Source organism: Rhea pennata, chromosome 5, assembly GCF_028389875.1.
Source record: "Rhea pennata isolate bPtePen1 chromosome 5, bPtePen1.pri, whole genome shotgun sequence".
Lineage (NCBI taxonomy): Eukaryota > Metazoa > Chordata > Aves > Rheiformes > Rheidae > Rhea > Rhea pennata.
In genome coordinates, this window is record NC_084667.1 from 23272278 (window position 1) to 23299339 (window position 27062).

At 40.7% G+C, this 27062-nt stretch overlaps 1 protein-coding gene across 8 annotated transcripts in view; it reads right to left on the reverse strand.

Moving 5' to 3' along the window:
- LDLRAD3 (low density lipoprotein receptor class A domain containing 3) overlaps positions 1 to 27062 on the reverse strand; it is a 119152-nt gene that overhangs the window by 34711 nt on the left and 57379 nt on the right. For 6 of the 8 annotated variants that reach the window (XR_009958624.1, XR_009958623.1, XR_009958622.1 and 3 more), the window contains exons 3-4: positions 25437 to 25562; positions 21352 to 21486 (exon numbers count right to left, since the gene is read on the reverse strand). Coding sequence is in view for 4 of the 8 variants with exons in the window: in XM_062577718.1 (XP_062433702.1) it covers positions 21352 to 21486; positions 25437 to 25562 (261 nt within the window). In the remaining 4 variants the exon portion in view is untranslated. The remainder of the gene's footprint in view (positions 1 to 21351; positions 21487 to 25436; positions 25563 to 27062) is intronic. The other 2 variants (XM_062577720.1, XM_062577719.1) reach the window with 1 other exon arrangement.

Below are 27062 nucleotides of genomic sequence, written 5' to 3' on the forward strand. Positions count from 1 at the left end.
ATATACAAACCAATCTCAGAATTCACACGATACTATTCATAGCAAACCAGAAACTACAAATATTAACCTCAACATGGCATGAATCTCCTATAGACTGATAATTCCATGCAGTGTGACTTTAGAAAAGCTCAGGCAAAACAGAACTCAGAGTTGTCTACCTTACCTGTACTATAGGAGCACAAAAGTTGTTGAAACATGCACAAACTTACTCATTTGTGGATTAAAACATTTCACTCTCCCCTGATAGAGACTGCATGGTCGTCATCATAGTAAATTATACAGAACTTTGACATTGAAATGTGAAATTTCTAATTTTAAGGCCCATCTTGAGAAATACCTATGTCAATTTTTATACAGGAAGATGCCTGAAGTGGTTGTTGTAAATACATGATGAAACAGGTATATCAGCAGCTTTGGGGCAAAATACGGGAAATATTCCAAACAATAGTTCAGCTTTCAAAGTAATTAATGTATTTGACCAAGAGGAAAAAAATATCAGAACATTTAAATCTATTGAAGTGGACTGCACATGTATGAATCTGAATCACAGAAAACAAAACCACCACCAGTTGAAGGTTTCTGCCAATTCCCTACGACACAAAGCCATGCTAGTCACAGCAGACGGAGGTGTTATCATTGAGCACTCATACTGCATCTAGTGAATGCCCTCTGACAATGGGACTGCAGATGTTGAGATGTCTCTGATGGCTCACTTCTGAAGCAGTATCTTCATCAGTATCTAGCTGCAAAGGCCTGGCCAACAGCATGCAACTCGCTCAGCTTGCTGGTGTGTGGATGGAAGAACAGGAAGCATTATTGGAAGGATCCGCTCTATGAGGAGGACTAACAGAGCAGCGTTCAAATCAAACTCTGCCTTTAAAGATGTTGCAGAGATTAATACTGAGCTGAAAGTAACCATTAAGGTACCATGTTTTACTCAAAACTTAAAGTCTTGTACCACAGAAGTGTGTAGATACACAAAACCACACATAATTTCATATTAAAAAACCCCAATCATCTCTAGTTATATGGAGCTTCTTAAATACTCAGAAATAATCTAATGACAAGTCTAACAGTGCTTAGAAGCCCTGCTCTCCACGTTCACAGGACAATGCCGACATACAGAGGAAAGGTTTTCACTGCTGAACACAAAACTCCTCAACTTTTTAAAAGGTGAACCCCATACTGAGCAACAGTCTAACTGGAGGAATTGTTTTTGTTGTTAAAAAAAAATGAAAAGGGCAAGGTTGTAAATGTTACATCACCCACTGCAAGCCCCAAACTCAGAATTAATTGCCTAAACAACACTAATGACCTTAAAAAAAAAAAAAAAGCTGATAAAGGAACATTAACACCTGTGTCTTGAAGCATGATCTTGAACCATTTGCCTGTTTGATCCCCTTCCCCACTGTGAAGAGCTACAAGGAATTAATTTTCACAAAAGGATGAGACAAGTTTGGGTACATCCCCTCCAAAAGCATTTCATAGCCTTCACAAACCCATCTAAGAAGAAGAAAAATAACGTAATTTTGGCACCAAGCAACCACACGTTTAAGCTTCATAAAGCTGCCCTGTTCTCCCACAGCAAATAAATCCTGAGGCGCCCCTGTCACCTGCCTCATGTATGACCGCAGCCCACAGACAACTCCGTCCCAGGGCAGCCATAGTGATCCTGGCAGGACTATGGCAGTAACTTAATTTGCTGGTTTTGCCCAGCTCGCTAAGGAGCGTAGAGGCTGGCTTCGGCTGGCCGTTGCCATGGAAACCACTCCTCCAAAGCCAGCGTCCCAGCCGCCTGCTCCTCCTGCCTGCCCTGTCGCCCTCGCCATCTGTCAACAGCCTTCCCCACTTTCCGTCCCCTCCATTATTTCTGAAGTCTCTTCAGATCTATTCTAATAAAATACACTCAAGAAAAAAAAACAAAAACCAAAAACCTTATTTAGCAGACTTCACTGAGACTTCTGCTTTGGAGGATGTCACTACCTACAGGAAGAATTCCAACAGCTGCCCTCCGGCTGGAAAAGCTTTGGGCATCCAGGTGCTTCTCCCTCTCCTCAACATGTTGAATCAGGCATATAAACAGTAATAAATACATCAGTTCTTCAGAAGCAAAGGGCATAAGCTCCCCCCCCAACACCATCCTCCCTTACTCACCCAGTACACCTTACATATGCTAAGTAGAATTGGGAGTTAAGTTTTTTAAGCATATTCCTTTCTACACATTTTTAACAGAAGCATAGCCTCATGCAACACACATCTTTTCTTTAGAGAGCCAGTAATTACACAGCAGTAACCCACCAAGCCCCAGTGCAGTGCGGGACAATGTTTCATCTGGCAAACAACACTGTCAGACAGTCAGATGTGTTTGTTTCATACTGTCAAGGTGCTTTAATGTCTTAGAGATTAATTATAAATCAAAGCAACATGACTCTCTTTCAATAGAACTAGAAGAGGCTAGTTCTGCCTAGCTTTTGCAAAATGCATCCCATGCAGTGCTGCAGACAGACTTATTCTCATGGAAACCACTCAAGTCAAAAAAAAAAAAAAAGGTTACAGAAAAAACAAAGATCTATATTTACATAACAAGAGTTGTGAGATAAACTCCTGGAAACCAAGAATTTCAAAGTTAACAGTCAGCTCTTTTTCAGTAATAATGATATGCATGCTTGTCTGCATGCGAGTGGGCAACAATCATCTCCAAACTGAAAAAAATGCATTAGCATTAAATTGTGAATTTTGTGTGTCTTACTTGGATTGCAGGTTTAATTACTTTTTAATTCAAGCTCCTTGCCAGTCTTTGAAAAGGAAAAAAAAGAGCATTATGAAAAATGAAACATATCCACAGAATTATATTGCTTTAGTTATTATTTAAGCTGTTTTAATGTTTGGAAACATTTGTCTCAAGTAACCCTGGTGTCTCAAACACCACTTTAAAGAAGGTGTTGATGACACTAGTGAATGCAATAGCTACAGCAATTTATTCTCAGGCTGTGAGCTTATTGGGTCTCATGAGCCAAACACAGGATTAGGGTAAATGAGTTTCCTCAGAGGGTATGCGTGCACATGAAGAAAGAAGAAAAAGAAAAATCCAGTCCTACAAACAGTAGATACAGGAATTCCTAAGTTAAGTGCATGCTTTCATCAGGAGCACAGCCTCACCTTCATGCTAGAAGATTCTGCAAAGTTCAAGTCTTCATCTCAGGTGAAAACACAAGGTCCTAACATTTCAGTTAGGTCCTATATTTCAGGTTTCAGTACCTGATTTGCAGTTAACAATTGTAATTTGACTCCTGTGAAAAATGCCATTTACTTTAGTTTGCTGCCCACCATCTTCAATGCAACACTTCTGCAAAGCTACGTAAAAACAAAACTACCACTCATCACAGACTATTCACTGAAAGCGAAGCAATTTCTTTGTGTGTGAGTTAGGACTCTCACTTAGCCTTCCAGGCTTCTCTGAACATCTCTCTTGAGCAAAATATTCTAACTAATTGGGCTATGCTGATTTGCAAGGAAAAACTGGAGGTAAAATGCTTTAGGTGGGGTTACGCAGCTGAACAGTGAGCAAACTTGAGCTCTGGAAGTCTGCATGAAGTACACATTTTAAGGCGTGTTTAAATGCAACACAGTAAAAGATGCAAAGATAAGTTGTGTTAATTCAGTGTAACTATGCATAGTGGGAAAGTTTACTATATCCTACAGGAACAAGCATTTAAGAATTAACTCTAAGAACTTCTGCTGCTTAGCAGAAAAGAGAATGAGGGGGACAACTCTGTCAATGAGCCAGACTCCTGCTTCATTTAATGTACACCTTGGGCCTGAAAAAGAGTGACACTGTAATTCGTAAGAGTAAATGCTTTTAGATGACAGATAAGGAGTTATATCCTTGAGAGAAATGAATGTTCACAAGTTTAGCTAAGCAAGTGAACCAAGAGAAGTAGGCGGCTTTCTCCAGGGCTGACAGAACATACGGCTACGTTGCAGCACAAAATGGAGAAGGAAAAAGACAGAATGACACTCTTCTCTGCAGTGCTTTCACTCACTGCATGCAAACGGTCCTCACTGACTTACCTGGCACAGAACAGGTCCTAAAATCCTCTCCTGCCCTTCCTTAGCTAGTGTAGCAGTAAAGGGTCCTCTCTCACTTTATCTACTTTTCCACTGTTTCCACTGCTGCTTCTCCACCAAAATAGCTAAAATCAAATGAAACAAACAGCGTTTTTTTCCCAGAAGCCATCTACCACCAAAGAGATGGAGAACTGCCACAGGGAAGGTCATATCCACCCATGAGCTTGCAAGGCTCTCAGCAGAAGCAGTTCAGAGCTCCTTTTACATTTCTGAAACAGACTGCCTAACACGTCAGATTCATCAAAAACTGTTGAATGAGTTGGTGTGAGGATGACAGAATATTCTCCCTAATTAAAGAGATAAAGTCCGGAACAGCCTGCTTTCAGAATTACCAGTACAAGCAATAATCTCTTCTTTCTGTGCTCTTCCATAGTTAAAGTATTCTCTCATTTCAGCAGAGGCCCCCCTGATTCAGCAAATGAGGGCCACCTAACAACTGCCTGCACTTCAAGGCACTCTGCTTGAAGGGCAAATGAAAGGCTTTTCACTGAGAAGGGTAGTGAAAAAGAGGGATTGGTTTAGCACTATCAGTGAATGCATGTGAGACTCAGCAATGAATGACTGAGTGAATAAATACTCTTTAACAAGCAGCAGCAACAACTGGAAGTTATAAGGGAAATGCTGGAGGGAAGGAAAGGAAAAGAGGAACTCACAGATTTCAGTATTTTGCCTACAGACCCCTCTTTCTACCCAGCAGTACTCCCTCTGACAACTTACGATGCCTGCATACTTACAGATTTAGAAGTTGCAGTTTGATGTTCTACTACAGTAATAATACATTTATTAAATCTTGAAGTGCACCAAGAACTTTAAAGAGAAATATGCTAATTGCATTCAGATGAAGCAAAAAATGCAGAGAACTCCAGTAAGAACTCAGGGAAGAGGTGGGCAGCACCCCTCTGCTGCCCCCAGGACGGGCTCTTGAGGTGCTGGGTTGAATCACCAGATTGGATTCCTTGTGCTCAGAGCCCCATCTGAAGCAGGTTCCATTTTTTCTATGGGCCAGACGCAAGTGGAACATACTCAGCACGTTAACATGTTCCACATCAGTAAGGTATGAAGCATTCCCTCAAGTCTTCTCCCTCCCTCTTCCTATAATACTCAGAAATGTGGCACCAGCTCTTCTTGACATTTTTCAAACCTAGCCTGTGAGCCTATCTTAAAAAAAAAAAAAAAAAAAGAAAAAAAAAAAGAGAGAGAGAGAGAGAGAGAGAGATTTGATGAGAAGTCCTGAAAAACAAAACAAGAACAAACAAACAAAGTCAGTGGGTAGCTTACACAATTCTAGAGAGTATGTCCATTTGCACAGTCAGAGGGGCTGCAAGTGTCACTTTGAAGTCTCACCACTGAAAAGATCATTAACAAATACTGAGGCACAAAAAATCCCAGGACATGTTCCAAGCTAATTATGTTACTTAACATTGTTCTTAGTCAGCATGAACACTTTGAAGCTGCACATAAACAACTCTGCAAAAGGAACCATCAGAGAAAACAGTATAAATAATGCTGTCGAATGGCAATGTTCAAGTTATATTACCTTTTTTCTATATACATATTTATAAAAATGACGTTAATAATATACAGATTTGAAATGGAAACAATTGAGTCAGTAAGTAAGCAGATCTAAGTACCTTGTAAGCCATGACAGGTGCAGTTTCAAAACCGTGGAAGAAGAGAAAAAGAAAAAAAAAAAAAGAGGAAGGGGCACAAATATTCCTCTCCTTCCACCCTCCCGAAGAAGGTCTCCTCCTAACTAAATCTCTTTTCTGGTCATTTCATGAAATACCTGGCAAATGAAACACATTGCTGCTTCCCAAAATCATTTTCCTGCAGCTTGAAAGTGCCTAAGAAAATAAACACTGTAAGAAGCTTGCTGAGAGAGCAGCAGAGCCACTTCTCTCCCGCAGCAGCTGGCCAGTGGGTGGAGAGTCCCCCGTGCGTCGGGCCCAGCGGTGCCTGGGGAGGCGGCCGGCCCGGTGGGGGAGAGAGCCGGGGCTACCCTGTCACACGCTCCTGGCTCGGGGGAGTGAGATGCCAAGGGGGAACTGCAGGCAAAGCCTTTTTCCCCACAACCATAATGTACAATTGAGGCCTACAACACTAACTGTAAATTACATAGGGCAGAAAGACGGTTTTGAAACCGAGATTTAGAAAAAATAGAAATGGGTAATAAACTCTACTGGACTGAGGACTATCTCACATGATTTATCAATCACTGACTCTGTGAAAGGCAACCTAAATCATTTCTGTTGATGGAGAAAGAAACTAGTGCCAAGAGAAATGAAAAGAATCCTTATTTGAAAGTTGTTTTGAGTTCCAGAGATCAAAAAAAGCACAAACAGCAAAATAGATAAATGAAGTCATAGAATCTGCATCCCTCCTGTATTCTTCTGAAATGAAGCACCTATGTAAACACACAGGACTTGTGTGAAAAACAAATAAAATGCAGAGGACAGAAGCAGACTAGGCCAGCTTGAATAACACACAAAATGTTAATAATAAACTCCATGTTTAAAGGTGAAGCCCTAGAGAAGTATTTTAATGGATTCCTAATGGTTGAACAGGCCTGAAGTTACTTTGATCTCACCACTGGAAAATTACAAAGCCAGAAGATACACTCAGCACTACATGACCACATCTCAGCACAAACAGAATCTGTTTGCAAGAGAAAGTTATTTACTAAGACTCAGCAAAAACTCTCAATGCTAACCAGTCCATGAGATCTTCATTAAAACAAAAACAAAAAAAAAACACATGCAGAACAGAGCATTCATTAAATGCAGGGCACATATTCACAGTACAGTTTACAGAAACAGCAGAAGCAGACTAGTGTAGTACAGAGTTCTTTTTAATCTCAACATCAATCTTCATCCACAAGTTGTCAAATGAATCCACTGTCATCTTTGATTTCCCTGGAACCAAATAACTAGAGTTTATTCTGCACACAAAATAGAAAGGAAAAATAAAGCTTAAAGATATTCTATATCCACAATAAAGGACCTGCACTACAAGGCTATAGAAACACAGAAATCAAGTGTGAAAAGCAGTAGTTAGAGTTTTACAGCTTTAGAGCAGAGAGAAATGAGGTGAAATTAGAAAAGGAAACCTATTGTGAGAACTGTTATTTGCAGGTACAATAATCTTCCAGGAACCGTAACGAAAACGTCACTACCTGAGGCCTTAAAATCTATACTGAACAAAGAGAACGGTGTTCCACAGGCAAGCTGAATTGTCAGGCAGTAGAGATCACCTCTGAAGTCTTACAAAGAGGGAACTGAAACAAAAGTGTGTGCAGCATCTGCCCAAGTCAACGTTCTCACACGCTGGAAGTTTTGCATACATCACCTTTTCTTTAATGATTCATTATTTCCTTCCTATCCGATTATTTCCTTCCTATTTACTTCCTATCACCAAGGGAGGTGATCCTGCCGCTCTACTCAGTCCTGGTGAGGCCTCATCCAGAGTACTGCGTCCAGTTCTGGGCTCCCCAGTACAAGAAATAAAAAGGCCGTATTTCCAAGTGTTCCTGGGAGCACAGAGCCTACTAAAAGCTGACATTACTTGTGCCTTTAGAACAGGCACTTTGGAAAGAAATCCACATATCATAGTTTTGGTCCCTGTTTGCTACATAACCATAGTAGTCACAACAGACATTCCTTTCTCTACGTAAAAAGGTGAGAAGCATGCAGCCTTCATTTCATCTCCCTGTCTCTCTCCCTGCCCATCAAGAGTAGAAAGGATGAGAGTACAAAAGGGAAAAAAGAAAAAGGCAGAAATGTCCCTTCCAAATATTATGGGAAGGGACATAATGTGTTGGGATTACAATTCCAGATGCAACTGCCGTAAGATTAACAGTTTTGGAGGCTTCTCTCCAAGACACCATTCACAAATTTTACAGCACTGAAGAACGATGGGAGATGACTGACAGCAAAAGCCTTCTATCAAGCTGCAATTCTTTCTCCCCCGTAACATACAAACGGGCAGCTTTAGTGCAATCTATTTCACAGACCAGTCGCTGCAACGCTTCATTTGCTGCCAGGTGCTGTGTGTGGCAGAGGGCTTACCAAATGGTGACTCCTAGCTTACACTCAAGAAGTGGATTACTAAAACAGTTCCTGTGGAAACTTCCTCCTCTAACAGATGTTTAACATAGTAACTTCTTTCAAGATTCCCCTCTCCACTGAATGTGCTCAGTTCCGGTGTCCTACAGGAAAATATTTTTGCCAAAGCGCATCCTTAATGTCAAAAGCATCAGGAGACAGCTCCCACCTAGCAAACCACATGCGTGGAATTGCTAGCAGTGTCAGAGAAACTCGTGAAGTACACTGTAAATCAAGGCAATAAAAGAGAAGCAGCACAAATCATGTGGTAAAATAGACAGAAAGGAAATTCCTTCTGTAAAAGCTTTTGCACAGCTGGATCCTAAATTGACTCCTGTTCTCTGTTTATGATTTGCAGACAACATTAAACTTGTAATGCAGAATTGCTGCTGAAATTATGCTAAGATGAATGCACATTTGCTACAAATATTGCCAACTGTTCTCTTAAGAGGCCACTACATGGCACTCACAGTAGAGAAGAGAGATGTAGCACCTATCAGAGAACTGCTGAAATAGGTAAGAATTTCTCCTAAATCTCTTTGATAAGGCTGAAAATTCCTCCCATATTTGCTCTTTTTTGTTGTTGTTGTTGTTTTGGGAGGTTTTTATTAAGCCTAGACTACTCCCGCCCCTCCAGGGTGACACTAAAACATGAGAAAAATGACCCAATAGGAGAGCTTTACTTGAGTAGGACAACATAAAACTTTGTCATATTTTAACTGTAGGCAAGTGATTAAAGTCTGGGTACAGCTTAATATATAGCGCATCTTGTTTCATATCTTCACAAAAGCCAGAAATAAACAGGTGAAAAAAGAGAACAATACAAAAACTGAAGAGGGAAAGAAGAAAGAAAACAGGCAGCAAGAGCAGCTGTTATACTGAAATTGATAGGACATATAACAGTAACACACTGAACACATCCCTGCACCTTTTCCTTCCTCATTTTACCTTCACAATATTCTCTACTCCATGTTTACACTAGGCTTTCCGGGAAGGAGGAATATACTACCAACATACAGGTACAAATAACACAGATCAAAAAACTTCCTCTATCTTCCTGGGATATTCATTATTAGGAGGTTAACTCATTTCACAGCATTTTTCCGTATTACTTGGCCTCCATCTCAAACAACCAGTACAGCCTGCAAAGGCATCGTGCCACGTTCTTGCTCCAGTATGAAAGCTTGTGATAACACTTCTGTGCGTTTCCTCAGGCACCTCCAGTCAGAGCTCCCTCACTCACAGAAGTACACCCATCTTGGCCAGGAAAATACTCTCTGGATATTTTCTTGTAGCTATCAGTCATAACTAATCTTAACGATCTTTGGGATCAACATATCAAGAGGTGGTGAAAAGAGCAGGCTGGAAGAGACGGACGATTCAAGCAGTGGCTTGCACAAATGCTGAGTGATTCAATCACACTAGTGTTGCAAGTTCAATGGAAAGAGTAAGTTGTTCAGCTCAGAAACGTAAACCATGGCAGCTGATTCATCACAAAACTGATGGTATGAGCTGAAGAGCAGAATATTACCACCTTCTTGATCTTAATAATATATGAACTGGCTTCCACACAATAGAAAAACAAGACTATGGAAAAGGAGTCTTTTCATAAAACAAAATAAAAACCCAGCAACTAGAACCCTGACTTAAGCCCCTACCTACAATCTTCACTCCCTACAAACACGCAGACTAGATGCAGTTGAAAGCCAGACTCCACTCACTGCCACCATGTCTCATTTTCATTCATGACAGTTGCTTCAGTCTGCTCTAACCACTCTGTGTCTGAGCCTACCTCTTAAGGTCCTCTATAACCAACTGATCACCAACAAACCTGCTGTACGCCAGCCAAAGTTGGCTTTAATAGCAAGTCAGAACCAGCAAACACTTCAGCTTGGAATTTGCTAGCTTTTGAATAGAACATACAGTCTTTTCATCCTCCTGCCTTTTTCTGGTTGACCACGTTCCTCCAACCATGAAACAAGGATGTGACTTTCTCCACAGCACTCCTTTCTTCAAATCACATGATTACTATTTTCTGCTCTACTTTAGAGTGTGAAAAGGGAAAATTCAATGGCAAGTTAGTCACTTACTCAAGTTAGATACTCTTTCCCAAACAATATTCCTAGCTATGGGTTCTTACAAGCATCAGTACCAAATGCCTCACGGAGCTTCCCATTTAATTGCATGAAACGATCCTTTTCCCTAAAGTCAAGCCTAAACTACTACTTTCCAAACTAGTTAGCAAGGTTCCAATCAACAGGGACTTCAAAGCTAACTGACATAATGGTCAAATTTAAGTTAAGGAAGGCCCTGTTGCAGAAAACTCTCAGCTTCAGAACTTGCCCTGTAGAGGGCAAATCGTAAGTCTTCTCCTGTAGAAGGTAAATAGTGATAAGTATTTGCCACAGAGAAGCCCATCTCAAAAAGTCTGCAAGTGTTTTCCTGGACAGCCATCACTGAAACGAGGTTAGTGTTTGCTAGCTATTCAGCATGTAGGAGGCAAAGGGAAACAAGGATCTAAGAATAAATGAACAAAGAGAACAAGCTAGTTCAATGTGCACAGCTTTTAGTACGGTGTAACACATTTCCTAACCGCTTAACAAAAACACCAGATCTCCAAAATCACCTAGCTCTACTTAAGAGCTAGTTGATAACTGGGGTATTTAATGCAATGTCATAAATTGGAGTAAAGATAAGGTATGGAACAAGCCTTGAAAGCTTCTGTTTTGAATCCTAGCATCAATCTAAAAGAGGAAGATGTAATTCAGCACCAATGCCCAGCCTCAGAGAGACTGGCAGGTGCAGTTCAGCTGACAGATAATACTTAGAAATGGTTCTTGACATTGACATCCTCAAATTTTTTTTATAATCCTTCACAAACCCTTTGAAAGCAAGCAGTTTGGTACTCTTCATCTGTAAAAGAGATAAGGCATATGATGGAAGTCAACCAAAAATGCCAAGGTCATTTACCATGTCAATAGCAGAAAGAATCCAGGGGGCTTGAGCTGCTGCTAGTCTGTGCTCAGGACATGAAAACATGCTGCCCCCCATTTTCCAGTCCTTCAGCCATGTTAACAGAAACACTACGTTAAGTATGTGAACTACATACACACAGGGCATATGTACAAGCAGGACTTCTATACCCAATGCTTCCCATTTACTGGACTGCCACTTTCCATAAACTCTTATGCCTGCTTTGACACCTGAACTGAATTTGAATACAGATACTAAAAGTTAGTTTCAGACAAAATGCTACAGCACTGAGTCAGTGTACCCTCTGCACTCCTCCCCCTGCTTGTTCTCCAGGTTTTACTGTTTGCATAGACTCTATATTACAAATAAATGGAAAATTAATTATTCAAGTTTCTAATTCCCATTGCATGTTGATGTTTATTTAATTGAAAACCATATAATTGCTTTATGTTTTTAACATCCCTCATAAATATGGATTTTTAAACACAATCCTTTACAGCAAATTAGCACAGAATATCTGGTAATGTGAGATGGGAGCGTGAGTTAGTCTGACATGGCTGACAGGGAACAGCACATAGACTAAAAAATAGCATGATGTCTCTCATCCTTTCACAACTTTCAGTAGGTACTTGGGTACCCAGCTTTCCAAAGAAGGTTGATCTGACTCTGAAACACAAATTTTAATGCAAGAACAGCAAAGAAGAAATAGTTAAGAAATCAACAGTCTCATCCTTCACAGATTTACAGGTACTGAAACACTTGACTGAGAATGAATCTTGGCTTAATCTAAGGTCTGGCAACAAATTTTTTTTGGTGGTGGTAGTGGTAATCTGTTTGCCTATCAAGTTTCATTTGCTAGTTTTATATCAGTATTTAGGCAATATGAAATACTTTTCTTTGGAGCCTTGGCTGGCAATGTGCTCTGGTTTTAAAAATCACTCTCAAACAGCTTATGTTCCACATACAGGACACTGGTATAGCAGCTTAAGTGTGACCTGCAATAAAGAGACAAATGCATTTGCTTCAGCTGTGCAAAGTTAACACTCCTGCTGACCTGGCTGAGATCAGCATCTGGAACAAGGAGTGGCGGCATGAAGACATAATTGAGGTCCAGTAGCCACACTTATGTGTTAATACCACCACAGCAGTGAGATACTTCTCCCCCCCCCCCAACACTCCGCTGAAGTAATTTCCCACATCCTCATTTCTCTTATAAGCTATAGAACTATACTTTCCTTCAAGCAAAGTAGAATTGTGGCCATGTAAGCTAAATGATACCACTTAGAGGAAAAAAAATAGAATTATTCTGGACAAGGACTTCTCAAAAAGCAGACACAAACTGCCCAGACCTCATCAGGGTCTCACACATACAGGGTTTCTACAGTCCTGGGGCCAATTCTGCATTTCTAATTGCTCTCCTAGGAAGCAACTGCAATCAACCAGTAGAGTTTCTAGCTACATTGACATCTGGTTGACCTAGAGTCGCTGTATTTATTCTTGTTGAGCAGAAGTCATTAAAACTTTTCAACAGACCTTGATAACCTTGCTCTAGGGGACTGTCTGAACAGATATCATGCTGATTTAAGTCAATTACATAATTGATTATGTATTAAGCTGCTACAGCACCTGCATGCAGACACCAACTTCTACAGCTGGTTGTGCTGGCTTTGCTTGTGGCTGTATATTTGAACAAAAACATGTATCAGCTTTGGGAGACCTCATGTGAAACAAATTTACTCCTACCTAAAATTTGTATCTTCTCACAACTTCAGTTATAATCATGTGCAAAACTAGTTTCAGCTGGGGACAGAGCTGCAGACCGACATTTTTGGAGCCACATCTACCAACTTCACTGCTGGCAGCTACAGGCAGGGAGGAGAGAGAGGGGAACAGAACAGAGAACAAAGCAACAAACAAAAAAACCCAGGATTCTAGGATGTCTTTTTCCTGATCACACAGGTATAAGCAGCAAAACTGCTCTATTTAATTCCTCTACTGCGCAAGAAGAACAACGCAACTCTGAAGAGCAAGAAAAGCAAACTCTTGTGCTCTCTGCCCAAGTCCCTGCTCAAACTTTTCAAAGTAGCAACCTTCCCCCACTGCACTAATAGGAATTAAAGTTACATTTTAAATACAAATACTATAATAATTTTCTACAATAATTGTAGAAAAATCAGTTGATCACCTTATGTGGAATTTATTTTGTTCTACAGCAAGTAAAAAATTAGCACACGTGCCTTTTATTTATCTGCACTCTCTCCACTGACAGTAAAAAGACCATGGGCTTGCACCCACTGCTCTGCAACACAGCCCTTCTACACAATTAAATGACACTGACATCTAACAAAAGTTAATGCAGCACAGCAGCTAGTACATTGCAGAACATACCAAAGCGTATGGCATATTTCAAACACCCACTTGTGGAAGAACTATTTGAAAGAAATTGTTTTTAATAATGAGAGCTCAAGAGAGAATTTGATTAGCCTCAAAAACAATGGAGAAAGTCTCCTGTACTCTAGATTCGTCTTCCTCTAGCTTGCCAATTTATGAGACGTTTCTCAAGTTTTGAAGCACATGCAACGAAACTGGATACTCATGTCATCACCTTTTTCTAGAACTGTTAATTAGGCTTAAATGTCAGAAAGTGAAGGCAAATATATCTGGACAAAGTTGTTAAGAGTTCATATTTCATTTCTGCACAGGTGAGGAAAAAATATGCCATTTACAGTCTCAATTCCCAAGTTCCCTAATCAGCCTTGGCTGCAAGGAAAGTAGCTGGTACATGGTTACTACCTGCAGGTACTGTTTCTTCTAACTAGCTTGAGAACAGTAATTTCAGCCCCAGCTACATGAATCAATCACTAAATTACAGTAGAAGTTCATAACGCACACCTGCAAGAATGGCACTTTCATCATTACTTAGAGTAAGCTGCACATTCAGGAAAGGTCTACATCTGCATCCTGAAGTGGTATTTATTTACAGAACAAGCATAGTATGAACAGAATCAGTTCCTTTTCTGTACTACATTTAAGGAATCATATTTCTCCCCCGCCTCCCTCCATTTTTTAACTCCTCCTGCTAAAGCTGTTGCTAACATGGTGACCCTTGAGTGAAAGCCTATGCTATTATCTACTGTCCAAATCAAATAGATTAATAATCAATTTTACAAACTACAGACTGTCCTGAAAGGTGGGAGGATCTGAAATCCACATATTGTTGAAATCAATTCACAGATGAACTTATCAGTCATCTGAAATATCTTCTAGTACTAACATCTGCTTCCTGCAGCCCATCTTATCTTTCAATCACTACCCAGATGAATCACCTTTTCTCTTGGTTAATAACCACCTTAAATAAATCATCTTCAGGGGAGTAAAAAAAGGGTAAAGAACAGGAAGCCTGAAATTATCAGTGAATGGAGGAAAGAAGGAATTCACAGACGACAGAAATACTTTAATCTAAGAGCTGTCTGAAATCTCTGATTTATAACACTTAAATATGCTCAGGCATAGCCTTTATTCAGTAAAACATTCAGTAACAGTTATTTGCAACCGCTCTTAAGTTTCTGCTTCTATTTAGTCTGCCTCCAAGTATTAAATTCCAGCTGTGGGCTGAATTTGAGCTAAGCTTACATACAGCAACTGCAAGCCGAGCTTCAGTTTACAGACTGTGTAAATAATGGGTCAAAGACACTCAGTAAAAGGGAACGAGTGCAGCCAGAATCAGACTACAAGGTTTTGGGATGTCTAAGCGATACCACAGCATTTGGGAACTTAAGAATTTCAGTTTGTCACATGTAAAGGGCTGATTACAAGCTCCACATGGAAAGGGATGTTCTAGGAGCTATTTAAATTTCATAGATTAGGTATTACGATATTTCATTGCAAATTTAGAGTAAGTCTATTGCATTTGGCTCTCCATTCTGAAACTCACCTTGTGTTATACGAACATCAAAGGGCATCATAATATACATGCAGACATCAGCAACAGGACTTAGTGCTTACTGTTATGGGCAGTTCTACTCTAACCCAATCTCATCTAAACTCGCATAAGGGATTGTTACAGAATTTCTGTCATCACTTAAAAATTAATTTTAATAATCAATTTTTGGAGCTGATTTTACTTGTTTTCCCGGGCCAGATTTTTCAATTTTCAATACACTGCCAATATTTATACCAGCAATTTATATACACCATAGAGATTTTTGACAACTGTGTATGCTTCTAAATGTTTTAGAATTCTGGGGAATATCAAAACTGTATCTCAGATTCAATGAAAAAAATATGCAACTTCGGATTGAAAGAAAAGCAGGTACCCACATGTGCAGCAGTGGGCATTACAGAATCCACCACAGAAATGTAGAGCAGGAGTCACTTTCAATACACTTGCAGAACATTTGGTGTATAGCTTGACCACTATAGTAGTGTTTATAAAAACTGCAGAGCTAGAATAGAAGGAACATTACTGAAGCCAACAGCCTCTAAGGCACCCGTCAGAGTGAATGTAGACTTGCAGCAGTAAGAAGCCTTTTCCTAGGCAACAGGGTTAAAACCAATAAAAGTATTTAGCAAACTTTCAAGGACAGAAAAGAAGGGCCATGAAAGGAAGAAGAGTTTGAACCAAAATAGCCAAAATGCTTCTTCTGTTGCTGTTGAATCTTTCCAGAATAAAAATCCAAAGTAGACAAGAAATTGGAGAAGAAAAAACACTGTGAAAACACATTTAGAAAGAAAGCAATTAAGCGAATACCTTAAGTACAGTCCTAGGGCTGAACTAATTCACCTAGCTGTTGAAAAAAATTAAAAGGAGATAGAAGAACAAGGAATTCCCTTTTAATTCAATGGAATCCGCAGGAAATCCCCCCTCCTATAACAGGCAGGTCAGACAAGTACACCCAGAGCTGCAGCTGCTCAAAATGATTACCACCATCAGTTAATTTAAGGCATAGGGAAAGATCTTGAAATATAAGATAAGTGGATGGCAGAGAGGAATTTTCTTGGATTAGGACACATTAAGCATAGAGGAGGAACAGAAGTACCAACCACTGCAAGTGTTATTAAAACTAGAATAATGCCCTAGAAAGAACAATTTCACACTAGTCTCACAAACATACACACACACACAAAGTGATGCAAGCAGTTATGGCCTTCATCAGCTTCTAAGATTCAGACACGTATTTGGATTCATGCACTATATTCTAGACTAAGAGAAAAGTCTAGCCATTCTACTTTAACAGAGATCACAGAAGTGGAACCAGGGTGAGACTGGAATAGCTCTCAGGATTAACATGGCAGCTACAAGATCTACAAATAATTACTGTTGAGAATGACAGCAGAATCATTTGACTTATTTCTAAATTGTAATGGTTTAAGTTTTTAAACTGACACTTCTGCCATGGTATAAAAGCCTATATAATTTGTGCAACACTCCACTAGAATCATAGAATTGGTAAGGTTGGAATGGACCTCTGGAGACCATCTACTCCAACCTCCCTGCTCACGCAGGGTCACCGAGAGCATGGTAGACAGGATCATGTCCAGACAGGTTTTGAATATCTCCAGAGAAGGAGACGCCACAGCCTCTCTGGACAACCTGTTCCAGGGCTCTGTCACTCTCACAGGGAAGAAATTCCCCCTCACCTTCAGGCAGAACTTCCTGTGCTTCAGTTTCTGCCCACTCCCTCTTGTCCTGTCACACGGGACAACTGAAAAGAGTTTGTCCCTCTCCCACTGACACCCTCCCTTCAGATACTTGTAGACACTGATAAGATCCCCCCTCAGTCTTCTCCTCCCCAGGCTAAAGAGGCCCAGCCGTTCCCCATAGGGCAGATGCTCCAGTCCTCTGATCATCTTCGTAGTCCTACGCTGGACTCTGTCCAGTAGCTCCATGCCTCTCTTGTACTGGGGAGCCCAGAAGTAGACACAGTACTCAAGAGGAGGCCTCCCCAGGGCTGAGTAGAGGGGCAGGATCAGGTGATTCTCAACCTGCTGGCAACACTCTTCCCAATGCACCCCAGGAGACCATTGGCCTTCTTGGCCACAACAGCACATTGCTGGCTCACGGTCAACTTGTCATCCACCAGCACTCCCAGGTCCTTCTCTGCAGAGCTGCTCTCCAGAAGGTCAGCCCCCAGCTTGTACTGCTGCCTAGGGTTATTTTTCCCCAGGTGCAGGACTCTGCACTTGCCCTTGCTGAACCTCATGAGGTTCCTCTCCGCCCAACTCTCCAGCCTGTCCAGGTCTCCCTGAATGGCAGCACAGCCCTCTGGTGTATCAGCCATTCCTCCCAGCTTGGTATCATCAGCAAACTTGCTGAGGAGGCACTCTGTCCCCTCATCCAGGTCACTGATGAAGAAGTTGAACAGGATGGGACCCAGTACTGAGCCCTGGGGGACACCACTAGCCACAGGCCTCCAACTAGACTCCACGCCACTGATGACGACCCTCTGAGCTCTGCCTTTCAGCCAGTTCTCAATCCGCCTCACTGTCCACTCGTCTAACCCACACTTCCTGAGCTTATCTAGGAGGATGTTATGGGAGATAGTGTCAAAAGCCTTGCTGAAGTCAATGTACACAACGTCCACTGCTCTCCCCTCATCTACCCAGCCAGTCATTTCACCATAGAAGGCTATCAGATTAGTTAAGCATGATTTCCCCTTGGTGAATCCATGCTGACTTCTCATGATCACCTTCTTTTCTTCCACATGCTTAGAGATGACATCCAGGATGAGCTGTTCCATCACCTTTCCAGGGATGGAGGTGAGGTTGACTGGCCTATAGTTGCCTGGGTCCTCCTTCTTATCCTCTTTGAAGACTGGAGTGACATTGGCTTTCTTCCAGTCCTCAGGCACCTCTCCACTTCTCCAGGACCTTTCAAAGATGATGCAGAGCAGCCTGGCAACAACATCCACTAGCTCCCTCAGCACTCCTAGGTGCATCCCATTCAGGCTCATGGATTTGTGGACGTCAAGCTTGCCCAGAAGATCTCTAATCCTATCCTCCTCAACCAAAGGAAAGTCTTCCTTTCTCCAGACTTTCTCCCTTAAGTTACAAGTGGTAAGGAAAAAGAAAGAAGAGTAGGAAACTGTTTTCAGAGTTTGACCTTCCTCCCATTTTTGTGACTATGTATGGGGCCTCTCTCCCTCTCTAATGATTCTATCCTACCCCTAGTTATGACTAAAATTTATCTTCATAAATCCGCAGCTTCAGGTTCATCTCAAATTGGAATGCCCTAGTAAAGTTATCATTAATCAAGGGTGGCTCATTTTAAAGTCTCCTATATCAAAAGCCAGGTCAATACAATTTTCACTAGCAGTTTACATTCCTGTTTTCCTAGCCTGCAGAGTGACCACCCTTGACTGAAAGGATCTTTATGTATGGAGGAGTATCTGACACAAACCAAACAGATATGCTATTGGAGCTTTTCAGTAATGACAGCAGGATAGAGGAGGCCTTTGAAGTTCATGGAGGAGTAGAAAGAGGTGTTAATTTAAAAAGCTTATCAGCATACCCAAGTGCAGAAAGAGACCAAAGTACCAATTAATAATTCACACTTCTATTCCACGTTATCAGAATATCTCAAAACAGTTTGCTAACATTGATTAAGTTTCACAACATTCCCCTGAAGCAGATATGCATAGATGAAGCTCTACTCCGAACTGCCAGGATATTACTCTGGGAGCATTTTGTTGCGTTGCTCTGTGCCTCATTTTCCCCATCTGTTAAACAGTGATAATGACCCTATCCTTCTACAGGGAATGGTTCAGAAGCTTAGTGTTTGCTAAATCAACAAATTTTTACATGGAAGAATAGCACACAAGGGTAATCTCATATGTCAGACTTCATTCAGTTAGACTATGAATTAAATCTACTATATATCACGGCTAGTGGGAAGAAAATACTCTATCTTGATTTATAGTATCTTACAGGTTGTCATCCTTGCTCTGTCCCTAAGTATCCAGAACAGTTACATTCTGTTTAATCACTAGGATTCTTGGGCGCTGTGTTAACATGAAACTCATCATATTTACCCTAATTAGATCTACTGTAAAAAGAATGGTGAGAAATGAAAGTCTCTGTCCACAGCAGCCTCTAATTCTCAATTAACACAAAGTCCTATGTATGTTTGGAAACCAGGACTGACATAACCACAGATGCAAACTCAGGAGGGAATCTTCATTTACATTCAGATAGGAAGCTGGACACATTATACTGTTTAATCCTTTCTTTGAAAGACAGGTACAGAAGCATCACCCACTTACCAATGGGAAAATGGCAATTCAGGGAAGCTCTGAACTGCCAAAGGACAGACACATATACACACAGCCAGAATTTCAGTTCAAGGACTCTTTACTCCTAGTCTTCTACTTTGAACTCAATTTTTTTTTTTTTTTTTTTTTTTTTTTTTTTTTTTTTTTTTTTTAAGCATGACATTATTAGTATGGTCCTAAGGAAAGAGTTCCTTTTCTCTTGTTTGGGGGTTCTTTCATGCAAAGAATCAGATAGAACTACTCTGCTTAACCTCCTTACTAATCTGACTTTTCCAGAGGATCAAAGATAAAGACAAAGTAATAGCTTCATGAAATACAGCTCTTTTCTTCTCCTCAGCCTGACAGTCACTTCTAAAAGCAGACTGTCATGACAACAAACAACCTGGAGGCAATCCAGCCAATTAACCTGCAGAAGATGCCGCCATCCCAGCTTTGGAAGAGAATACTGCTGCTTTAGGCTTCTGATTAAAAAAAAAAAAAAAAAAAAAAAAAAAAAAAAAAAAAAAAAAAACCACAAAAAAAACCCTTACCACACATGTTTATCTTATTAGGCTGCCTTAGGCCTACAGTGAAAAACAATTCACCCCTCAGCACAGTGGTAACAGCATTATTGCACTGGCAATATACAAATTTTAGTCCCTCAGAAGTTCTTTCCTTCTGTCCAGAGAGCGCTTAACCTGAGAGCAGGCCTCTCTGAGGCTCCCTCTGAGCAGTTGTTCCAAGGATGTGACACAGAGCCCAGCAAGCAGGTAAGTAACAGGATGACCCATTCCACTTTCAGATATCAAGCAAAAGGAAAGAGCCCATAGGTTAAGCAGAGAAATTGCCCAATGACTGCCATATACCAGTCACTGGCATATCATTTTTTGATATTGCTGTTGCATGTTTTCCCTCTTCCCCTATGAGCTTTGATAAGGGGCAAGGACTTCTCAAAAGTATCTATCACTATTTTAATTATCTTGTCTTAAATGAGGGACTAAATCATCAGCACAGCTAGATATTAAAGTCATTCTCTTTGATTTTTCCTAATTCCATCTGCTTTCACACCTTGCTCAATCTCTTCATGCTTCCTACTCGCTATAGGCCCAAATTCACTGCACGTCCTGCAAATAACCCTGCACTTTCCTGTTTTATCTTTACTCTGATCTCTCTGTAGTTACTCAAGACATAAAAAGGTTTAGCAGATGACGCCCAGTATGTATCATTCATCAACCTCAATTCATATATATTTCATGTTTTATAGAACGCCATGGCATGAAGTTACAGAAAACATGTAGGAGGAACACTAGATGTAGATTTACAGCTGAACTTAAAAAGAGGGGAAATTCTCACAAAACTAGACACAGAATAATTTTAAAACTTTACAGAAAATTTCTTCCCTATCCTCATCTTTTTCTTTAAATACAAAAAGGAGGAAGGGTGAATGAATCCCTTCATTGCAGACTTGCCTTACAGTGAAACCTACCTTGCAGAAAGTAATCAAGCAATAAAGATCTAAATTAAGCCCAGAGGTACTCATCTGGGAAATAGGCATACTGTTGAACTACTATAAACAAAAGTTTTATTATTGATCCTTCTGAGTCCAATCCATCTCTCATGGAAGTCACTGGATGGACTCCCAGCAACTTCAGTGAGCACTGGATCACAGATTATAAGCACTTTCTGCAAAAGTGCTGAAAGAGATGCTAGCAGTCTTCTAAGCATTCGTAATGAAATACACACACACCCTGCATGTTTCACTCGTGCCATTTGCAGGATTAGGAAACAGCAGTTCTATCCAACGCAGAGTAAGCCAAAAGAATCATGTTTTCTTCTGAGCCCTTTCCACATTCACTGAAGTTGGTATAATGTTGCAGAAAAGAATAAAAACCCCATCCTACCTTGAGGGCTTTCACAGCTTTCTTCATCACTGTTGTCTTGACAGTTGTTTTGACTGTCACATACGAAGCTTTTATCAATGCAAAGACCATTTTTACAGTGGAATCGGGCAGTAGAGCAAAGCAAGGGATTTGCTGCTGTAAAAACAAAAAGTGAGATCTTTCATTAGAAATTCTCTTACCCAGGCAGTGGAGTAGTCTCTAAGCAATCCACAAAAACAGGTCACAACTCAACAGCTGGTCAGTTTGCTGAATGTGTAGGGGTAACTTGGCAATCAAGCACATCTTGTCTCTCTAAACAGAGGGAACTGGAATTTTTAATTCATGAAAGATTCATTAGAATTAGCAGAGATCTAGTCCACCTACAGTTAACTCAAGTCTTCTGTTCACTTTCATGAAAGCCCCTATCACAATCACTGTTAGGTGCTCAGTGTTTGCTCATTCTGAAGACATATGATTGGTAGCACGTCCTACCATAAACATTGCCTTCTTCCCACTATGCCAGCCTCAGTTCATCTAAAATCTTTTCTTACAAGTTTGGTCGTCTTTGGTTTTTTTTTTTGGTTTTGGTTTTTTTTTTTTTGGGGGGGGGGGGGGAATACAGCTGCTTATATGGATGAGACATGATGAGAACACCTCCACCAAATGAGCTTCCTGGGAAATTCTTGCCCAGGTGCCGATAAAGGACCTGAAATTCCAAATGGGGTAACCTCTCTGTCAAGGAGGTGCCTTCTGGAAGCTCTGTAGAAATCCTATCTGCAATGGCTACATATGCCTTTGTAGGAAGGCACAGCTGCAGCCCCTGAGCAGGGGCCATCAGATCACCAGCTGCGCAGTTCCACCCCTCGCTGGGCATGCTCCGACTCCGGGGCAGAGTAGGAGCACTCCTGACTGCATCTGGGCACCCTGAACAAGCAGAGGTCCTTGCACTTAACACAGGACAATACTTTCTCAAGGGACCAAGTTACTCTTGCCCAAAGCATCAATATTAACATTCCTCAACTTCTCAATGTTTGAATTTGCAACTCTTTGTTGAGGGCAATATGCACATTGTGGTAACCCCCAGAAAAATCCCTTCAAATAATAGTTTCAGTCCTTTCAAACAAGTGTGTTAGGTGATGTGCACACACAGCAAAATAGAATAAAATTTCAACAGACTGATTTAGGTAGACCAGTTTTCTCACCTGTTCTAAACCTACCATCTTACAGTATATTTACTGCTACATCCTGTCTCATTTAAAGCCTCAAGCAGTGCATTTTCATCAGTTCTCCTAGGAGACTACTCCACAGTTTCAATGTGTTTCACTGTCAAGGAGATTTCCTTGATATTCATCTCAAGTTTTCTCTTTGCTGATTTGATCCCTCTACTTTTAGCTATACCCTAGCATACGTAACTATAAAATCCCTCTCCTTGAACAGTGTTTACACTCTTCGTATATAGCATATATAGCCTCATCTTCCCAGATAGTCATGGCTTAGCTGAGATGTACATTCTTCAGCTGTTTCTAATATCTCCTTATAAATCAATCTCTATCCCTTAATGACTTTTGTCACTCTTCTCTGAACTTCTGCCAATTTTCGGTAATGAGGTGAATGCAATATTCCAATTGAAAACCTTAAAAAGCTGTTTATATGCCTTGTCTGCTTCAAAGTGCTTCTCTGCCACAACAACAAAGGGGATTACAGTTCCCAAATACTAACTTGGCTGCATATTTTTTAAAGTAAGAGATGGCCTTAAAGAGTATTAAAAAAAAAACTTTAAAAGTCTGCCATGCATATCACCTGCAGTATATATAACAAACACTTCCTACATTCAGGTAATTCCCCTAGCTCTCCAGAAGCACCTTTATCATAAACATGCTAAATCTCCTTTGGTCTGAAGCTGCTGCATACATGTGTAGTATGTTGATTTTGCAGGTCACTTTAGGGCCAACAGCACCATTGCTCTCTGTAAGCAAAGCAGTGACTATACTTCCAGTTTAAGCGTACACTTGGTATTTCCCAGCACATCTGCACAGAGTAAAAGGGAGATTAGTGGCATGTTATTATCAGCTGTAAGGCTTGTTGAAGCTACACACTGCAAACACATAGAAAATTATGTAGTTCACAATCAATTGCACATGTGGTGGGCTGATGCGTTTTAGACCCTGAGATCTGCCATTTGTCACTCCACCATCTCAAGGATATTCAAGGCACATTTGTCCAAAAATCTTTCCAGATCATTTAAGCATAATCCAAAGATTGCAAATTATTTCTTTAGCCTTTAATCCTCTCTCAAGTTTCATCTGCTCTGTAGAGGTGCTATCTCCCTGCCACAATCCTCCCAGCACCCAAATCGGACTCTCTAGGCCAAATATAGATGGAATCTTAAAGGATGTTGGTGCTGCCATAGAGACCTCAATATATGTGAGGAGAGCACACAAATAAGAAAGGTATGTCCTTGGAGAAGTAGTGTGATACATCATTGTAAAAACTGGCCCTTTTGTTATCTTTGAAAGCTAGTGTCTGTTGTCCTCTTCCTGACCTTTAAATGTCATTAAAAGGAAAAACCTAGCCTTATCCAACCAGAGTAGAAACAAGTATTTGCTGCAAGCTTCTACCTTCAGACCGCAGAACACCAGGGCTTTAGGAGCTCCTCCCAAGAGCAGCAGAGCTGCTCAATCAAACATAACCTTTCCTTACTGCTATGATATATCCCTGCTGTACTTACAGATACAAATGAACCTGTGCAGTCACATGCCAAGGTTTTACCCCAAGTCAAGTAGTATTTCAAAGTTTGCTGTTTTTTCTCCTGCAAGCTGCTCAAGCTAATACACTGGCAGGCATCTTTGACTTCGAGCACAACCTCTTTCTAGCTCCAAGAGTTTGTATCACCAAACAACCCCTTCTGCTCTTTTTTTGTTTTTTCAGGCCATATATAAACAGACATGCCTAAATGCAGTGATGATCAAATAGGTCATCCTCTTCAGTGAGCAGAGAAAGAGGAAAATGAATATTAAGCAATTTTAAGTCATATTTGTAATAGCTACCCAATTTGAATGACATTCATCTGTGCACAGAGGAGCCATTCAAAGGTTACAATTGGGACTTAAGGCAATATAAAAGCCTCATGTACAAAACACAAGGATGAACTAGACCTTAGAAAAGTTCTTAAGTGTTCCCACCTCGCCCCAGCGAAAAAACAGCCAGCTCTGTTTCTCTCATGTGACTGTCCAGTGTGATCCTCTATCTCTGACAACAGTAAGAGGTTAAATTTTGAGACTGGTGCCAATCAGGCTTGACAATCCATATGGCAGAACAGGTTCTGTCTTGCTCTTCTGTAGTTATGATTGGTTCAGAACAGATACAGCTTAAAGTCATCCAGAAAAAAACTACTGCAAAAATCATCCAGTCAGACTGGCAAAAAAACAGTGATGAGGAAAAGATGGAAAATATACTAATGAAAAGGAAGCAGTGTTTGTGTATGTATAGGTGGGAAATGGACACAATCAAAACAGATGAGAGCAGCTGAAGCCTTACCTGGATTATTATTATTTCCTGCAACACAGATGTATTCCATTCTTAAATGCAGTAGTTTGCAAAGAAGCTGGATATCACCCCGACACCACTCCTGAACTGCTTGTTGTAGAGATGCTAGTTCTGTTGCAAAAGTTTAATCTGCGCCACTGAATGAACAATCATAAAAACATACCTTATGCCAAATGGCAGCAGGCAGTGCCTAGGCAGCAGCTATGCTGGAAGGAAACATTTGCAGCTTCCTGTCAGCAAACAGTAATGTTCAGAGAACACAAACATCTCCTAAGGAGGATGAAGGTAACCTTGTCATTAATACAAGCTGTTTGAAGAGGCTCTTTTGTGAGGAGTACTGAAGTTTACACTTCTTGTTGAGGTAGATTGCTGACTATTTTTATCACTAGGTGCTACTGAGACTGTTGCTTAGAGAGTGAAATACACAAGCATCATCTGGGTTGTAAGCATCAGGGAGGGTATCTGACTGAAAACTAAAGGCTAACTTTAGCCTCCACTATATATATTATTGCTTAGATGAAAGAAAAAATTTATTTGCTTACAAAGAGACTTGCACTTACTGCAGTTTTCTTCATCACTGCCATCTGGACAGTCTTCAAAGCCATTGCACCGGAAGCGGCCAATGATGCAGTGGATTCCACTAGCACAGGCGAAAAACGTGGCACCGCATTTGGATTTAGCTTTTGCTACAAGAAGATATGTACAGAAGAGGACAAAGATCAGGAAAACAGTTTACAAAGATTAAAGATCCTTATGTAGCATTATAAGTTAGGGTATTCTAGGTAGCACTGACACCTCCAATATTAAGTTTGTTTCAGACCTCCTGCAATCCCGCTTTCAGCTGCTTCAAGTTTCTTGAGAGTTTCATTTGTTTGTGCTGTTTTTTTTCCCCCAATTTACATAATTTCCAGAATGACTGAAGCATTCAAACTTAAAAAAAGTCAAACGGCTTCTCAGAACAGCTTTAGATTCCCCGGTGCTTTGGAGTACACACTTGTAAATTTGGCAAAGAGGTACTTCTAACTGTTCCTTAAAAATTCACACAAATTTAAACAAGTTAGAAGCCTTGGATGAAAATTATTAAAACAGAAGCTCATACATTAGAACAACAACAACTACCTCTTCTTTGCATGGAACCGTAAGTGTCACCATTCCAACTCTAAATTGAGGGGACAGACTCCTACACAGAAGAGATTAAGCAGACCCTAATGTGGCAGACCAGAGGCCATGGACCTGTTGCCAATCCTCAGCTGCAAAATCCCAGCAAGACCAGTCTTAGCCCCTTCAAACCTGTAGCACTGTCATGCTGAGCCCACAAATACTTAATAGCAACAAAAAGCCTGCAGTTTTTTTTATCCCACCAGTCTTCCTTGCTTGCTCAGCTAGGAGTTCAAAGTAGATAGCAACAAGGAACGTGGTAGCAGGTCAGGAAAGCAGGACAGGAATGGGACAGGGAGGCAAAGACAGGAGAACAAGGAGTCAGGAAACCTCTGGAGAGGGGAAGGGGGAAAACAGAGGTAGGAAACAAGTTAAGAGTCAGGTAGTTATATAAGAGACCTTCATAAGAGGCCTACCCAAGAGACTGTAAAAAATTGAACTTGGAGAAAAGAAACTGCTAGAACTAACACTGCCTTTACTCAGAATAATTTACGTAAAATTGGGTGCAATGGGAACATACGAGTTACATAAATTGAATCTCTTACAGAACATTTCTCCACTGGTTTTCATTATAAAGTTCTTCAGGACAAGAACTACATCTATTTTATAGTACCAGCACAATGATGCATAACACTAAATACTGACAATAGCATCCAAATGTATTTAACCAATGAGATAAAATGAAATTCTATAGTCAAGTAGTTCACATTTTTTACTTTACTGCACAGCAACTCTTCATAGCAAAAAGAGAGCATTGCCTTCAGCTAGCATATCGCAGATGCTTCCACCACAGCTTGAGGCAAGCATCAGTTAAGTCTTGTGGTATGACCACCCTAGAACAAAGCAGCTCCCCAAAGTAAAGACATTTTAACAAGACATGTGGCTAGATTTTTTTTTTCCCTTCCTTCTCCTTCTTCAAATTAGCATGCAACTAACATTTTCTGCACCATATCACGGGATACTGAACTCTTCAGAAAGTCCTCTAAAGTAAAGGCAGCCACCAAGGTGGGCGTGCTCGGGCTAACTGC